The sequence below is a fragment of the Mytilus galloprovincialis genome, chromosome 8 (genome assembly GCF_965363235.1).
Source record: "Mytilus galloprovincialis chromosome 8, xbMytGall1.hap1.1, whole genome shotgun sequence".
Classification (NCBI taxonomy): Eukaryota; Metazoa; Mollusca; class Bivalvia; order Mytilida; family Mytilidae; genus Mytilus; species Mytilus galloprovincialis.
Genome location: NC_134845.1, coordinates 19,828,649 through 19,844,322, shown reverse-complemented (window position 1 = coordinate 19,844,322; position 15,674 = coordinate 19,828,649). Strand labels below are relative to the sequence as shown.

Sequence of the window (15,674 nt, the reverse complement as noted above, 5' to 3'; positions counted from 1 at the left end):
GTATGGAACGCTTTTTTTTCTATGACGTCATCATAACGTCATTAAAAAATGCATAAGAGACTGCAAGAACCTTTCTGTTAAGTAATGGAAAAAAACGTTTTTCAAAATATTAAATAGTTTAGACGAAAATCATAGTTTAGTGGTTACAATAAATGGAATATGTTACGCGGGACAGTCTAAAAATAGTCGTTTTATTAAAATGAAGCTTGTCTCATGCAGCATAAAACATAGTTTCATTAATTATTTTTTTTATTTTTATTTTAAAAACCATTAATTTTTAAAATCCGTAATATAGCAATGAATATGATATCACAAAATTATATATTCTAAGTTTGCATCTTGCCAACTACACCGATTTTCCAATGAGGTACGAACAGCGCGCGTAACGTCAAAGCAATGCAACCAAAAAATACTACATGTATATAATTTGCATCTATATTTCCACAGGCATTGTTTCTATCCATGGGAATGTCAACTATCCATGTATAATAGATAAATATATAATATCATGTCTTACCTGCTCCAAATCCTACAAGACTCCTCGATAAAATGAGATATACAGCCTGGTGAGAGGGTATGCTCTCAAGGTATGAATACAGGACATTAGCTAATACATTTATCAGCATTGAAACAACTAGTGGTTCTCTGCTCTTATCTCTGTAAGTTGCCCATGCTCCAAACAAAGGGGAGGCAATTAGCTGTCCCACACTGTATGATGCTACTACCCATCCAAGGAAATCTGTGTTTGCTGAACCGTCGAGCTGAAACACAAGAATTACAAGTGACAACACAATAATTTCTTTCATTCTACATGGGATTTATAAGAAATTAGGGAGAGAAAAAAACAAAACATAAAGCAGTAATTACACTTAACAATACGAGATTAATACAGAATAACTTTGACTTTACGGTTCAGCTAGCAAGCAAGCTAACCAAAGATATTACCTTTAACTACATACTCATTGAAATCTACTGTAAAGCGGATACCTTTCACCGGGCCAGTGGCGCATTTTGGCCTATCAATGCATTTGAATGGGGACATATAGTTGGAACACCCTCTACGCCTTATCCTGGGTTGGGAACACCCACCCCCCTTTTTTAAATGGCTGCATCCGCCCCTATTTTCAAATGACAAAGAGTATAGTCTAGCAAATGCTAGACTACATCAAACGAACAACTATAAATCTTGTTCCATTATGCTACATTAAAATCTGATACCTCAGGTAGAGACGATCAAGACGGTTATAATTGTTAAACATGTAACATACGACATGTGAATCAAATTTACTACATCAATTTTAATAATCAAATATGAATCTTCTATTGAATTAAACCCATCGTTTAAATTATTCAAATACTTCTGATTTTTTCGCCAAAACATTGAATTTAGCAGAAGACGTTACTAAGTTATAAAACTTGTGTCTGATCCTTTTGTCATTTTTAACAATAAAATATGTTTAAACTATTGAATTTAGCACTTTAAAAAGATGGCAAGCTAGCTTCCACCAAAATAAAAACCTTTACGTCAAGTTTATCAAAACAATTTCCCTTTGCATTTATTCCAGAGTGATATGTGACCATATTTGGATCCGAACAACTATCAAACGTATTGTAACGAAAACTTACAATTTTTAGGTATGGCCATAATGAAGACATACAAATGGAGAATGATACACTGCTGAGGAACATAGTAAGGTACATAACTCGGATGGACCTCCACCGACTTTTATACTGGTTCGGTGGCTCCAGCACCGTGCTTGGTACTCCCACCACAGCATGGCCACTGAAATGAAAAGTTTAAACATCAACGTAATACAGATACAATGGGATAAGCTTAACAGAATATCACTCGCATCATGCATTGAGAATGCTTAAATAGACAAATTTCTAGCCTTAACAAAATTGTCTTGTCATTATTAACTAGGATTTGTTTATTCCAATGGTAAAACAGGATGATCGGAAACTGATGGTTTTTAAATACCCTCGACAACTATACCATGTGAAATCAGTTAAAGGCAAATATTTAATATCTAACAGATCTAAATGTCTAATCAGGCTTGTCATTACACGGTGGGTATGGTTGTCCTGCGAGAGAACGTACTGTGCTGGTGATTTGGTCCTGACGGGTGCTGGTGGGTCCTGATTCTGTGCTGGTGGGTTTGTTTACATTGTATCAGAACGGCAATAAAACGACTGTTTTGTTGCTTAATTTTTCTCTGATGTGTCATAAGTACCATGCAAAGTATATTACAACAATATTATATTGCAAAAGTCGTGCAAGTTCGTTAAACGGAATTGTCCTGACGCTGTGCTGGTGATAAGAAAAACGGTCCTGGTTCTGTGCTCCTATGTCCTGGTTCTGTGCTTTTATATTTTAGTTAAAAGTGGCATATATTCAAGAGCATTGATGCTGTACTGTTGTTGACTAATTAGCTGTTGTCTGCTTTCTTGAAATTGACATTGTTGTGAATCTGTTTACTGTTATTATGAGAGAAAAAATACCCCTATTTAAAAAAAAAAAAAATGAAATTAACTGTAATCTTATTTATTGGCCTGTTAATGGAACCCTTCTTGCCCCCTTTTAAGATAAGAAAATATGTTTACGATTTTCGGGATTACGATCATTTTGCAAGATCATCAAAATACGTTGTAATTTATACAATACTTAATATAATGTAGATGATGTGGTATGTTTGTTGTCAATGGACAAATTTCCATAAGAAACCAAAGGAAGTATGTGTTAACAACCATACGTCATCGTACGACCTTCAACAATAACCCATAAAATAAAAATGTGAAAGGTTTTGCATAAATATAGAACAAAGGACTTTCTGAGCGTTTGAATCATGTCTTTAGCAGTTTAAAACACATTTGTTTGTGAACAATTGAGTGTTGACTATAAGAATGACAATAGTATTGCGGGTTTGTTTGTTTGGTGTTTTTTTGGGGGGAGGGTGGGGGAGGGAGGGGGATAAGTTAGAGCGAGGTTACAGTGAAAGCTTGGAATAGTTTCCCGTAAAATTTTAAAGGTGGATTGTAAAAGAAAAATGTATCTTATATTAGCCTTGGTCACACCTTACCGGATAGCTCGAACGGACGCCTAACGGATAACTTTTTCTCAATCCGTTCATGTCCGTTGGACGTCCGTTCTTACCCGTTAGGCGTCCGTCCATATCCGTTGCATGTCCGTTAAGCGTCCGTTTTATCCGTTGACGTCCGTTCTGTCCGGTGGAAAATTTTGAGCATGTTCAAACTTTGAACGGACGTCCAACGGATAAAATGTCCGTTGAACGTCCGTTAGGCATCCGTTTTGTACGGTACTCGTCCGTTTTGTATCCGTTACGTATCCGTTATGCATCCGTTGGAGATCCGGTAGACCAATTCACCAACGGATGTCTACCGGACGCCTAACGGATAAAACGGATGTAAAACGGATATTAACGGAAGGATAACGGATAAAACGGATGACTACCGGATTTAAAATGGACAAATGCCAATTGAAATTTCTCATGGTTTATTGCCTTTAATTTTTAGATGGTTTATTGCCTTTAATTTTCAGATTATTTTGTTCATCCGTTTTATCCGTTACGCTTCCATAGCGGTGTCTGTTTTATCCGGTACTCGTCCGTTGGATGTACGTTCGACGTCCATTCTGTCCGGTACGTATCCGTTTCACGTACGTTCAGTGTCCGTTGTGTGTCCGTTTGGCATTCGTTAAATGTTCGTTAGTACACCAACGGACTCCCAACAGATACAAATTTTGTCAACGGATAACTTTTTTTTATCCGTTAGGCGTCCGTTCGAGCTATCCGGTAAGGTGTGACCGAGGCTATAGCTATTAAGAATCACTTGCTGTTAGATTTTTCCAACATATTTTTTTTTTGTCTAAGCGGTTATCAGGTATTTGTTTTTCGAAAATTAGATAAAACACTAAAAAAATCACTATTTTATGAAAGGGCAAGCTAGAATATGTCAGAGAATGAAGACGAGATAACCTAGAAAACACTAAAAAACCTAAGATTTCTTAGCTTTTTCATTTCAAAATAAATATTTTTGATAAAGAATTACGGGGGAGGAAGTGAACAATGTGTCCTACTATATTTAAATATTTTTCATGAATAAAAATCAAATGTGCCTTGATTATAATTGAAAATGAGTAAATGGAAAAAATGCCCAACTAAAATACACTTTTATTTTAATATTGGTAATACCACTAAGCTTTTAAGTTTTGTGTGTCAAACACACCATCTCTGTAGTTATGACTCCTTACTAAGATATTTCACTTCATTCATTTTTTTCTGCATTTTTTATATTGTGAATTCATAGAATTATTATATTAAAATGTAGCCTTAATTTATATTTAAAAAACATAAACACGCCTGGAAAGTAAAATGCGTACTCGGCTGTCTGTAATCGACCATTTTTAGACACCCCAGGCTCCTAAAAAACAAGCCGGGGTGGGGGTTCAAAGATGCAAATTAAGTACTTATATCAATATTTTATCTTTTCGTGTACGGTTTATGACAATGTCAATTACGAAATGTGCATATATCAAGGGGAAACTTCTTGCAAAGCATTATTATTTATTATAGTTCATTATTGTATTTAGTAGAAAAAAGAGAATTTAGTGAAAATAAAATCACTATTTTTGTAGAAAATTCACAGACCTTTGTACAGAGATTTTTGTTATGTTTACCATGGGATCAACACAAGGGTTCATTACCGAGTAAACAAATCAAAATGTCTATCTACCTTTCACATTTCAGAAAATTCGGATCAGATAACGAAACTAGGTCCAGCAACATTTATAAGCAATTTAAGATTTTGACCCTCACAGTTTCCATTCACCACAAATATTCTCGTTACAACGAATCATTTTAAATACAAAAATACCAGTTGCAGCCTTTCGTTTATCTATTAATATATGTATACGGATGAAGTTATGAAAGGCAGCAGGGTCATCAGGGTGAGGAGTCCATGTCATCTGAAATAAATGCTAAGCATAGATCTAGAAAGCGACAGATAATCATGACATTAACTTAAACTCTCTTCTTTTCGACTTTTTTCGAACAAATTGACACATAAAATGAATTATATAGTATTGTGGAATTTTTAACTTATTTATATACTATATATTGTTATCTGATATTGGACGAAAGATGTTGCCCTTTTATGTTATTATGTAATACAAGTTAAGATCATTTGAAAACACATATTAAACAGCCAAATGGATGCACAAGAGCTAAAATAGGAGTCATAGATCCTGTTGGCAACAAGTATCTGCCCAATTTTATTGATTTTGTAACATTTGTTTCAAATATGACCAACTTCTTATCCAAAATCACCAGCACCGTATCAGGACCCACCAGCACAATGACAGGACCCACCAGCACAGTATCAGGACATGCATAAATTGAGAAAATGCTAAATTTTAAGAAATTGCAATGTTTTTTCACAAAATTGTTTTGTCGTGTGGATTGCGGTATAGAAAGCGGACTCTATGAGCATTTTTGTTTTATTTTTTCAGTTCGAGATTTTCTGAAAATGAGCATTTTTGTGTTACGCTTACTGAAACAGTTTAGAGGGTCAATTTTTTAATGGTTTATATATGAACCCATAAGTAACGAAATTGAAAAATCTCAACTGTTTTCTTCCATTTTTTATGAGTGAAAACGTCAAAAATCATCATTTTCGTCTTTGTTTACATTTTTTCATTGATCACCAGCACCCGTCAGGACCGAATCACCAGCACAGTACGTTCTCTCGCAGGACAACCATACCCACCGTGATTAGGTACAATGCAAATTTAGCATGAAAAGACGTCATATTGCGATGTTTTTCATGAAGTATTCCAGACCGATGTTGGTCACTCATTTCAAAGAGATTTGCGGTGGGATGAAATAAACATGACTGGCAGACTACAGTCTAAGAAAGTAAAAAAGAACAACATTTGTAAAACTTTTATACAACAGGCTTGGTGTTACAACCCTGGAGAAAGACGACGAACATTTTATGCATCACCCAAATAACAAGAACAACACACACCATCACTTTCTTTGTCAGCATAGAATTAGAAATTACCAAATAATGTTATTGTCCGAAATAGGACCAAAATTGAATTAATACTTGTAACGTCATCTATGTCCAAAATGTATGTCAAATACCTGTCACTGATATCTTGGAGACGATAAGTAATCATATAGAATATTTTGGACGGATTAGTAATCAAATGGTATATTTTGGACGGCCTTTTAAAGCTGTCTATGCGGTATGGGCTTTGCTCATTGTTAAAGGCTGTACGGTGACCGGTAGTTGTTAATTTCTGTGTCATTTTGGTCTCTTGTGGAGAGTTTTGTCATTGGCAATCATATCACATCTTCTTTTTTATAGTAGTCATATGGTATATTTATACGGATAAGTAAATTAAACAAATGGTATATTTTGGACGGATTAGTAATCACATGGTATATTTTATACGGATTAGTAATCATAAATTATTTTGGAAATTCGACGAAATGTATTTTGTATCGGTATTTACACGATGACCACTACACTGTATGCAAATGTACCTTAAGTTAGTCGTCCATTAAACAGATTGTATAGATCTTTATTATAAGATATAGAATAAGTGTTCATGCATTATGGTATGTGTGATAAAAATGCTATTGAAGATGAATTTCATTTCATTTAGAATGTGACAAATATAACGATATCAGAAGTAAATACATCATGAAAAGTTATTATCCAATAAGCTGTATGATTTGCTTACGGAAATAAAGTATATTACTATTAGTATGAGTTAAAAGCTTGTTTCCGTATCCTATTAAATATCCAATTGTATTAATATGTTAATGTCAACGTGTGTACATTATTTAACTTGTCATGAATGAAATTTATATAAAATATACACTTATATCAGCCACAATAGTTGCAAAGCATTTCTTATAGTTTGATTGTATTCAAGACGTGTATATTTGTAATGTAAAACCTTTGCCTCGACATGAAGAAAAATATAGCTTGGCTATATAAAGAGGTGAAAGATACAAAATATAAACTCATAAGTCTAAAGAGCCTGTGTCCCTCACCTTGGTGTATGTGCATATTAAACACAGATGGATTCATGACAAAATTGTGTTTTTGGTGTTGGTGATGTGTTTGTAGATCTTACATTATTGAACAATATACAGTTTATCTCAATCTATAATAATATTCAAGATAATAACCAAAAGCTGCAAAATTTTCTTAAAATTGCCAAATCAGGGGCAGCAGCCCAACACCAAGTTGCCCGATTGGTCTGAAAATTTCAGGGCAGATAGATCTTGACCTGATTAACAAGATTACACCATGTCAGATTTGCTCTAAATGCTTTGGTTTCAGAGATATAAGCCAAAATCTACATTTTACCCCCTATGTTCTATTTTTAGCCATGGCGGCCATCTTGGTTGGTTGGCCGGGTCATCGGACACATTTTTTAAACTAGATACCCTAATGATGATTGTGGCCAAGTTTGGTTTCATTTGGCCCAGTAGTTTCAGAGGAGATGATTTTTGTAAAAGTTAACGACGACGGACGGACGACGGACGCAAAGTGACGAGGAAAGCTCATTTGGCCCTTCGGGCCAGGTGAGCTAAACACCAAACTGAGAAAAACAAACCTTCTAAAACTGGTGATGATCTGGGGTGCTCTAGAAGGGTAAGCAGCTCCACTAGTGGCATCCGCACAACTTTCGATTAACAATGATTAAACTGACAAATAATTATAAATAATTGCCAATGGTACAACTATATACGTATTACCAGAAACCAAATTATATGATTAAAAGCAACTCAAGGTCATCGTTCGGCCATCAACAATAAGTAAAATTCACTAAAAACAACTTTAAATCGTTCTGATTTCTGATGAATACAACATTAAACAAGAATGAAAACAAAACCCATAGACAACCACCGAAATTTAAGATATAAAAAAGAAGATGGGGTATGATTGCCAATGAGGCAACTATCCACAAAAGATCAAAATGACACAGACATTAACAACTATAGGTCACCGTACGGCCTTCAACAATGAGCAAAGCCCATACCGCATAGTCAGCTATAAAAGGCCCCGATAAGACAATGTAAAACAATTCAAACGATAAAACTAACGGCCTTATTTATGTAAAAAAAATGAACGAAAAACAAATATGTAACACATAAACAAACGACAACCACTGAATTACAGGCTCCTGACTTGGGACAGACACATACATAAATAATGTGGCGGGGTTAAACATGTTAGCGGGATCCCAACCCTCCCCCTAACCTGGGACAGTGGTATAACAGTACAATACAAGAACGAACTATAAAAATCAGTTGAAAAAGGCTTAACTCATCAGATGGACACAAATACAAGTGGACGTAGCCCGATAGACTGTGTGAATCACGTTTTCGAACGCTAACATAGGTCACGTGTTTATAATAGCACAACACTATGAATGTAATTCCCAAACAAAACACAATATTATGTCTGATTCAAATCCGAGACTACTATGTGTTAAAGTAGTCTCAGTTCAAATGAATTATTTATTATATAATTATAAATTCTGAATTAACTTTGAAATCATGTTCATGACCTATAATTTGATCTTAATAATTATCGTAAATACTTTTTTAACATACATTTGCAGGTAAAAACGACCAAGCACAACCTCCTATCAAAATCTATTAAGAACTTTACCTGTATCCAGGAGGATACGTTTTCAATAATCCTTGATTTTCATTATCCCCCATTTTCCATCGTCCCGTTCAATAAGTATACTTTTAAGCTTAATCACCTACATCACATGCTCAATGTATAGCTTATATCATACGGTAAACATTGAAATTTAGATAAAATTGCAGTGATATATATATATGAATTGATACAGTTGTAATTTACATGTATGTACACACATTATGTGTGAGTTGCCATACATGGTGCTATATTAGCTACTTACTTTGTGTTGTTGCCATTTGGAATTGGTGTTTCTGTTAATCTTATGTCATCTCCGATTATATACCTGAAGAAGAAAAATACAACATAACTGAAAAAAAGAGTATGACGCGTTCGTAATAGTAAAAATCCCGCTTAGGAAAGCATGTTAAAAAAAGTTTGTTTGCCTTAGGAACGAATATTTTTTTCCGATCAAAGGGAAGGGGGTCGAACTGGAATCCGTCATTGTTGACTATTTCAAAGCCTGTACAAAGGCAACATGAGTAAAACCGCTGTTTGATAGTCATTTACCGATTAAGCGAAAACAAATCCGGGTTACAAACTAAAAACTAGGGGAAAACGTCAAATATCATAAGATTAAAAAACGGAACAATAGAAACACTGAACTGCAACAAAAACAAACGCCAACATATGTAGAAACGGATATGCGTTTTTAACAACATACGATATACGGTTATGGGTATTTTAAAAGTTTAAGTCATTTTGAGGAAAGTAACATTTAGCGTTTTACTTTTTGGACAAGTTGAAAACAGCAATCATTTCCTGTTAGAATATCAAAACATAGATGCATTAGCTAATGACACAAATCATTTGTAAAAAGAAATATTAATAAGTAAGCATAATCATAAGTTGTAAACTCCGCAGTAATGAGGAAAACAAATATTTTGAAATTTGTTTTACCAAATTCACATGACGAAAAAGGGAGATTTTATTGACAATCTTCATTTTTTGTTATCTTCATTTGTGTTTTGACAATTTTAAAATTGTACGTTATTTTGTGTATATAAGATATAATTATCTCTTCATGCAGAAGAAAGATAACATATCACAACCATTTGAAAATGTCAAAACCAAATCTGTATATCTCGGTAAGAATTTATTAACGTTTGCTAATTATTTATAGTAGTAAAAGTGGAAAAATATGTACAATGTTGCTAAAATTATATTATACACGTATTCAACTTGTGTATGGCGTATTGAATATTTAAGATGCGAAAAAAACCTTGACATATGACCAAACTGTGATATATCTATTATTAGATTTATTGTTATCATTGTATGACTTGACTTCTAAAGTAGCCATTAGGTTTGATAATAGTAATTTTCGGCATATATATGCATATTGAAAAGGGGAAGTAACTCTCATTAGAAAATATGAATAACTTGACCTGTATGAGGCACACATCTTATATATCATTATGAATTGTAGGGTATGGTATGATGGTTATTCACCTAAATTGATAATCAACAAAAAAAAATATCAAAGAAATCGCTATCCAAACCAACTTGATAATCAACAATGAAATAAATGATATCAACGAAATTTCTATTCAAACCAAACTTCGTATAATAAAAAAAACTTCATATCAAACCGACAGTTCTCTGAAACTGATACTATTACGATGCTTTTTGTCGAGCCTTCGACTTAAGTAGAAAAGCGAGACATAGCGATCCTACATTCCATCGGCGTCGTCGTCGTTGTCGTCGGCGTCGGCGGTGGCGTCCAAAAATATTCAATCTGCGGTTAAAGTTTTTGAAATTTTAATAACTTGCTTAAACTATACTGGATTTCTACCAAACTTGGACAGAAGCTTGTTTATGATCATAAGATAGTATCAAGAAGTAAATTTTGTAAAAAAATAAATCAGTTTTTTTTCAGTATTTTACTTTTAAATGGACCTAGATTTTCTGTCAGGAAACAACACATTCACTCTGTGGTAAAAGCTTTTAAAATTTTTAATAACTTTCTTATACTATTTTTAATTTGTAACAAACTTGGACAGAAGCTTGTTTATGATCAAAAGCTAGTATCTAGAAGGAAATTTTGTTAAAATTTTGTACCTGTGTATCTGTATTTTGCTTATAGATGGACCTAGTTTTTCTTCCAGTTAACATTACAGACAGTATGCAGTTAAAGTATTAAAACATTTATTAGATTCATAAACTATCCTTGACTTTTACCAAACTTGAACAGAAGCTTCTTACAATCAAAAGATAGTATCAAAAGGAATATTTTTATTGATTTTTCCTCCTTTTTGTTGAGCCTGTGATTTACAGCAAAAGAAGGCCAGACACTGGGTTCCGTGGAACCCTTGCGATTTTATTTTTTTTATTATTGACAACATATATGTTACGTTTGGTTGACACGTTATATATCAGACTTATATTTCTGTGGCAGCTATAAATGTGTTCTCCTTCTTGTTGACTAGTTTCTGAATTCGTTTTTAGAAAAAACTTTGTACATGTAAGCTTCTCAAGAAAAATGTCATTGACATAAAGTTATTATAATATTGGACGTCTAATAAATATTTCTCAGCATTCATTAAAATGTTGACCATAATCTAGACATTGACAACAAGGGACAACTAACTGCGGCAAGATTCCGGCATCGCCAGTTTCTGGAATATATATATTCCTGATAACATAATTAAAGTTATCCCTTCGAAAGACCGGCTACTGAAATGACGATGATAAAGAGATGCAACCAACGACTGGTTGCAGATGTTGTCGATGCCAACGATAAACAATGACTATGACCTATTCATATGCCTGAGAATATTGCTCCACTGGTAGAATTAGACATACAAGTCCTTTTCAGAAGTTTTTTTAAAAATACGTTATTGGTTTCAGTATGAATTATGTGGTTTTACAAATTGGGCGGATGCTGTCATATGACTACCTAACGGTTTCGTTTAACAACCAGACATTTGATAATATAGTTTGCTAAACATTTTAGGACAAACCCAATTTTCATTAGTATAGTTATGAATATAAACAAACACATTTAGCCTTATTAGAGATATATATATGGAAAAATAAGGACAAATCCTGTATGTCTCCTTGAAAAAAATCTTCTTTTCATCTTCATATACCGGACAACTGTAGTAGTAATATGTTGTTCATCTTCAACCAAATTAAGAAAACATTTCTTACAAAGCCCTTGGTCTCTATGATTTATATATATATTTCTCTAATTCTTCGTCAATTTATCCCTTTCTGCACCCATTGTATAAAAAAAATTTAATCAACGTGTGGTTCGTTTGATCTCAGTACTTCATTGGTTAAAATCCGATTATGACGTCGAATTTTCTTGCTTTCCTCTGAATTTGCTTTTGTGACGGCATGAAAAAAGGGGACCATGCCTGATGACGTCACATAAAAAGAACACATCTTTTGCAGATCATTCGAAAAGAAGGAATAAGTTTGTTAGAAAATCATTAGAGAAACATATTCCACAACCAAATCTCGTGTAATACGATATTTATCCACTCTCAACAGTTAAATTTTAAATATTTAAAACGCTCGGGCAAGCCTCGCGTTTTAAATTTGAAAATTTAACTGTCTCGATGCAGTGGTAGTATCTATAGAGACACGTATAAAACTTATATATAAAATATATATAAGTTTTATACGTGTCTATTTTTATTTTAAGATCACGAGCACTGATATTGCACTACTCAATTGAAAATTGTTTAAAGATAGATTAATTTCTTTAGAAAAACGAGAAGAGATTGTCGAATGGCAATTGCGCAAATCTATACTACTAAAGGATGAGACCGAGTTCATTGAGCCACAACTCTTCTGAAAACATACACAAAGTCGAAAATATTTGTGATATATGACGTATAAATGTAGTGTTTTGTACTTCCTTTGAAACAATCTTTTTTCCCACAGAAATCGAAGTGAAAGTAAGAAGATGGGATTTTCCCCATTGTGTTACTCATTTTGATCACTTTCATTAATGTAAACGGAATGTACGTACAAAATGTAGTTCATACCAGCTTGAAACCCGGTTGAAATAGAACAAAAGAATCGAAGCTCTTTGTTAGAGAAGGCGATAAATGCTTACTGTAATGTTTACTATAGAGACAAAAATTTTAAAAGTTAATAGAAACAAACAAAATTACAATTTTCTTCTCAATTACGAAGTGTTTTATTTTAATAAACACCATTTGCATACGTTTTCAATTTATTTAGTACATAGTTAAGCAGAACAATTAGATATCAAGACGACGACATGGGTATCTTTCAAGTTGGATGTAGAAAATTCATAACCTCCGAATTTTTTTTTAATTTACCACGAACGGAAAACATATCAATCTATTAGTTCAGTAATTTTCGTGTGACTGTCTGTCCTTTCATTATATGACTCAAGAAAAAATTCCAAAAAATTGGTAACAATTGTATCGAAAAGAGAAAATCGAGTGCACCTTTTTATGTTAGGGCGTGTTTGAGTTAATATTTTGTTTTGATATCGTAAAAAGCAAGAATATTTCATACATCGTCTCGCTTCAGATTCTATCATTTTTATATATCAAAGCTACGGGTTGGCTTTATAACATAAACAAATCACGGTACTAAAAGATGAAATATATGGGTCAAATGAAATACCTATCTAATGGAATCACAAAAACAGAGCAGGTGTGTTCGAATAGCTATTTTTTACTCGAAGTACTTGACGAGTCTTTCAAGTATGCACATCTTCGAAAAATTAAATTTGTTTGTGTATGAAAACTAGGGTTTATAGTCTTCAACCACTAAAAACATCTAGTCTGCCCTTCCACGAAATATTTAATTAGAATTTTTTTGAATGTTTATGAATTTTCGAAAATTCCAACTGACAACCGACCAGACGATAGTTTTAAGTTGAATCAATGCAGACAAGATCATAAACTGATGCTCATTTGCTAGTTGATACATTTGTCTTTTAAAATACAACTGACATATAAGGATCGTAATGGTGCAATGTGGATAAATTTATCGGTTTCCGAGAGCAAAATTGGCAGCGCGTCATCCCTACAATGGCTTCCATTTCTACGATTTTGAAAATGAACTGGCGTAATGGGGAGATAGTTTTGAAGAAGTAGAATCCTGACTGATACAGGTCACAGAGTTAAAAGGTTAAAAAACAACTGAAAATCTCACTTGCCACACATTTCTTATGGTATCTAATATTTTTATTTTCTAATTGAGATGAATGGGGTCTTTTGCATAATGTTCATCATTTTCTTTACTTTAAAGAAATTGATTTCAATGAATCAACCGTGTCCAAATCTTTACTGTGTCCACACTCTTTATTTCAAAACTTGCCAATTTGTACCGCGATTTCGCGGGCGTCTTCTAGTTTTTACAATTTTGCGTCACAAGGTTATATTTCATTTGCACCAAAAAACAAAAACTACATTTGCTCCCTTTAACACACAGGCAACATATTATAACGAAAATCATGAATAAGATAAAAAAAAATTTAAAAGTATTCCTTCTGTGTAACTTATTTTAATTTGAAACAAGTTTAATGTTCAAGAGGAGTAGTCGTAGCATGCAAATGTCGTATGTTTTTTACGTGTTAAATTGACCTTTATAATGCTCGTCATAGTTCTGAATTATGTTTTATCACTTCATGATTCGACAAGCTATAAAATATGCACTCAATCGCCTATCTGTACTTTTGTAAAATAAAAAAAACCAGTATATTTATCTTAAAAATGTATTGATATCTTTCAAACTGTCACGTACGCTCTTCTGCATCCTCATCGTCATTAAATTTGACAATCCCTGCAATTTAATAGATTCAATGCTCAGACTGTTTTCTAATAAATGGACAGTCATCCATGAGGAACTTGATTGTTCTGAGTTCGGTAGAAATAAAACGCCTATTTGGAATATGATGGACAATCAAGTTATATAAAAAAAACAAGCTCCAAACTCTGAATCTCAATAGAGATTTGACAGGTGCGGATCCAATTTTAAAAAAAAAAAAGCTATCCCCTGGCATGTCACCGTTTAGAGTGATACTTGTAAAAAGTCTATACATTTATCATATATGAAGCTCTCCGAGGGGGTCCGGCCCCCTTGCTCCCTAACTCAACTTTTGATTGAACCAACTGGGTATGACAATGTAACATATATCCAACATGTATCATACTCTTATCAGTCAATTTATCATCAATGCAAGTTAAAATTCCATGGTTACATAGTAACATACGTTTGTTTATATAGCCATTAATCTGTCCCGTTTTAGTTTGTTTGTTTTTTTTAAATAAAATCGAATTTCAAATATATAAATATCTTAAAAATGAATTTTCCCAAAACCGATCTTACGGAAATAATTAACTTTGTATTACAAATTGCACTTTCTGTCTAAACCCAATAACAACAACATTAACACTTTCAATTTTGTATAATGTTTACTTACGGTTTTATATACTTCAATTCTATGCCGTCTTCCTTCATGACAAAGAAGCATTTTTATAAATGCAAAACATTAACATTTCGGATTACAAAATATTACCAATTATTAGAATTATGATCATGAAAACACTTTTCGTTAGTCCTCGGGCTTTTATGACATAATGAATACAAGTTTTTATCTTATCTGCGGTATTTTGAATTTTACACTCACCTGACATGGTTATTATCTCCGATATTGGACATACGGCTGAATGAAGTACAAAATTAAATCAAATTATTTAGAATGAAATGATCATTCTCATACTCATGTCTCTATTGATAACCAATTAGATGATGCAGATTTTCTTCATTTCCTGTAAGATCAAAAATTATTTTATATATTAAGCCCCACTTCCTTTAGACATGTTAGAATCATTGGCTTCTTTATTAAAAGGCCATTAAAACTGAGGACAGAGGTCTTATTGTAACATGGATATAAAATATTGTAAAATTGTAAATTTATTACTTATGTT

General features: G+C 33.2%; 1 protein-coding gene across 2 annotated transcripts in view; it reads right to left on the bottom strand.

Annotated features, from left to right (window-relative positions):
- The window catches only part of LOC143085277 (major facilitator superfamily domain-containing protein 8-like), a 29,585-nt gene extending 14,264 nt beyond the window's left edge, over window positions 1–15,321 (bottom strand). The window contains exons 1-4 of one of the 2 annotated variants that reach the window (XM_076261535.1): window positions 15,167–15,321; window positions 8,975–9,037; window positions 1,627–1,783; window positions 518–761 (exon numbers count right to left, since the gene is read on the bottom strand). In XM_076261535.1, coding sequence (XP_076117650.1) covers window positions 518–761; window positions 1,627–1,783; window positions 8,975–9,037; window positions 15,167–15,204 — 502 coding nt within the window. In that variant the 5' untranslated portion in view covers window positions 15,205–15,321. Of the gene's footprint in view, window positions 1–517; window positions 762–1,626; window positions 1,784–8,715; window positions 8,847–8,974; window positions 9,038–15,166 lie in introns of those variants that run through there. The other variant, XM_076261537.1, reaches the window with a different exon arrangement.
- Window positions 15,322–15,674: the final 353 nt, after the last annotated feature.